The sequence below is a fragment of the Charadrius vociferus genome, unplaced genomic scaffold, assembly GCF_000708025.1.
Source record: "Charadrius vociferus isolate BGI_N301 unplaced genomic scaffold, ASM70802v2 scaffold214, whole genome shotgun sequence".
NCBI classification, from domain to species: Eukaryota; Metazoa; Chordata; class Aves; order Charadriiformes; family Charadriidae; genus Charadrius; species Charadrius vociferus.
Genome location: NW_009647955.1, coordinates 550,956 through 553,958, shown reverse-complemented (window position 1 = coordinate 553,958; position 3,003 = coordinate 550,956). Strand labels below are relative to the sequence as shown.

At 65.3% G+C, this 3,003-nt stretch overlaps 1 protein-coding gene across 1 annotated transcript in view; it reads left to right on the top strand.

Annotated features, from left to right (window-relative positions):
• The window catches only part of LOC104284952 (intestinal-type alkaline phosphatase-like), a 3,134-nt gene extending 1,347 nt beyond the window's left edge, over positions 1-1,787 (top strand). Inside the window, exons 4-10 of the mRNA XM_009883340.1 lie at positions 47-272; positions 356-490; positions 585-657; positions 743-881; positions 983-1,188; positions 1,328-1,438; positions 1,525-1,787. Of these exons, the coding sequence (XP_009881642.1) occupies positions 47-272; positions 356-490; positions 585-657; positions 743-881; positions 983-1,188; positions 1,328-1,438; positions 1,525-1,787 (1,153 nt within the window). The remainder of the gene's footprint in view (positions 1-46; positions 273-355; positions 491-584; positions 658-742; positions 882-982; positions 1,189-1,327; positions 1,439-1,524) is intronic.
• Positions 1,788-3,003: the final 1,216 nt, after the last annotated feature.

The following is a 3,003-nucleotide window of genomic DNA, read 5'->3' as shown; positions in this document are numbered from 1 at the left end:
CACTCAGCGGGGGGCCGCCCCCCCCCTGAGCACCCTGAGGCTCGAGGGTCCCCCACCAGTTGCCTTTCATGGACCCTGATGGGGGGGGTGGGGTGGCAGGGAAGGCAGTGGGCATCGTGACGACGACGCGGGTGCAGCACGCATCCCCCTCGGGGACCTACGCCCATGTGGTGAACCGCGACTGGTATGCGGATGCCAGCATGCCCGCAGATGCCCGCCGTCAGGGCTGCAAGGACATCGCCTGGCAGCTGGTCCACAATGTCGACATCAATGTGAGCACCTATGCATGGGGGGAAGCAAGGGCAGGACCCCCTGGGCGCCCGCACTAACGCTGTGCCCGTCTCGTCCATTCCAGGTGATCCTGGGGGGCGGTCGGAAATACATGACCCCCGTGGGGACACCGGACCCTGAGTATCCCACCCACAACACAACGAATGGCATACGCGAGGATGGCAATAACCTCATAGACATGTGGCTGAAAGCACGGAAGGTAGGTGACCACGAGGCAGGACAGTCCTCTGCCCACCACCCCCAGGCACGGGACCAGGCACCCATTGACCCCCCACCATGGGATTTACCCGCAGGGTGCCCGCTACGTCTGGAACAGGACGGACATGCTGGCTGCCGCCGCCGACCCCAATGTGAATTATTTGATGGGTAACAAACATCCCACACTCTGGGACCTGGCAGGCACCAGGACGTGTGCAGGCACTGAGGCTGTCCCCAATGTGTCCCTTCCCAGGTCTCTTTGAACCCGTGGACATGAAGTACAACGTGGTGCGTAACGCCACCCTGGACCCGTCGCTCACTGAGATGATGGAGGCGGCCATCACCATCCTGAAGAGGAATCCCAGGGGCTTCTACCTCTTTGTGGAAGATAAGTCAGGGCCGGTGCCCCTGGGGCGGGCGAGACGGGGGATCTCACATCCCAGGGTGGGGCTAAGAGTTGGGGGTGCTGCTGTCGGTCCCCAGCCCACCATAGGTGCCCATCTGCAGGCGGCAGAATTGACCATGGCCACCACGATGGTGAAGCCTTTAAGGCGCTGACAGAGGCAGTGGAGTTCGACCGGGCCATCGGGCGGGCAGGCGCCCTGACAGATGAGGCAGAGACCCTCACCGTCATCACCGCTGACCACTCGCACGTCTTCTCCTTCGGCGGCTACACCCTGCGCGGCTCCTCCATCTTTGGTAGGGCTCTGACCAGCCACCAAGAGTGGGACATGGCCCCATACTGGGCACTGCCAGCTCTAGGGCACCCCAGCTACGGCTAGAGGGGTGATACAGGGGCTTCTTGGCTGATCCCCCACCTCCATTGCCCCCTCCTCAGGTGTGGCCCCCAGCAGAGCCACTGACGGGAAGAACTACACCTCCATCCTCTACGGGAACGGGCCAGGTTACCCGGGCGTTAACCGGACCAACGTGGACAATAACATAGCCGGTGAGGGCACAGGGACCATGGGCAGGTGCTGGGATGGGGCTGGGGGCCACCACTGCCCCCCTCACCCACTTCTTCCCCCTCCCCAGGGCAGTATGACTACAAGCAGCAGGCGGCCGTGCCCCTTGACTCGGAGACCCATGGCGGCGAGGACGTGGCCATCCTGGCCAAGGGCCCCATGGCCTACCTCTTCCACGGGGTGCAGGAGGAGACCTACGTGGCCCACGTCATGGCCTATGCCGCCTGCCTCGAGCCCTACACCAGCTGCCGCCAGCGGGACTCTGCCCCCGGCACCCGAGCCACCCCTCTGGCCCTGCTCCTGCCCACCCTCCTCCTGCCTCTCTTCCACTGACCCCACAGGCGCTGCCGGACCTGCATCCCGCCATCCCCATGGCTGCGGTGCCCGTAGGTGGCCACCAGCTCTTTGGAGCATCCCTAGTCCAGGTGCAGCAGCCGTGGGGCACCAAATCCTGAGCACAGGGGGACCCTAAGCCACCCGCGTGGGGTGGTCAGTGGTTAATAAACCTGGAGTGTGATGGTTCCCGTGCTGTACAGGCAGAGTTGGGGGTGCCGCCTGCTGCTGCCCGTCCCCCGGCCGCGGCCCCTTGCACCCACCCGGCATATTCAGCACTTTATTGACCAGAAAGAGCAGCGAAAAATACAGCACCCATCCATGTCCCTGTGCTCCCGGGGCAGGCTGGCATCACCCACCCTGAGCCCTGCCGGCTGCGCCCACCCAGTAGCAGGGCTGGCGTGGGGACGGGATGGAGCTGACACGGGGGGGGCCGGGGAGGCCACTGAATAAGGGGGCTTTTGGTGTGGGGCGGCCCCAGAGCGTCTCTGGTTCGCTTCCCCTGTCTCAACCGGTGCTGGGTTGAAGGGTAGGGCTGGGTGAAGGGTTTGGGGGTGGGTGGACAGAAGAGGCTGTACACAGTTGCCTGGGGGGGTGCCCTACATCGCCTCGTTCCTCCACGGGGACTCAGAGCCCCCCCCAGTTTGCAGGGCAGAGTAGGAAGGGGATGAGCAGCCAGCAGCCGCCTCTGGGCAGGAGCTCATTTCCACCCCAAGTGTCTCCCCGCTGCCTCCACCCCTCCGGCAGGTGCCTGTTTTTGGGGTGGTGACCGCCTGCATCACCTGGGGGTGCCCCCTTTGCCTGGAGAGTAGGAGGGGGTGTCGGGAGGAGGAGGGGAAGCGGGCACGGGGTGGCACACGGGCAGGGACGGGGATGGGGGGGTGCCAGCCTGCCGGGGTGGGATGGGGCTCACCACACCGAGCACTTGTGCGCCGGGTTCATGGGCGAATTCTTGGGGCAGTGGAAAACCCGTCCAAACTCCTCAAACTGCGAGACGCTGCCCAGGACCCTGCCGGGAGAGGGGAGCAACTCAGAGCCGGGCACCCCCTGCCACCCCCTCCCCGTACACCCCATTCGGGGCACCTGCTCACCCCAGCAGCACCCCATCCCCTGCCCCAGGGATGCCTTCTGGTGCCATGCTGGTGCCCCCCGCACTTTGCGTGGCACTGCCAGATGTGGGAAAGGCTGGCACCTGCCGTGCCTCCCCGCTTCGGGG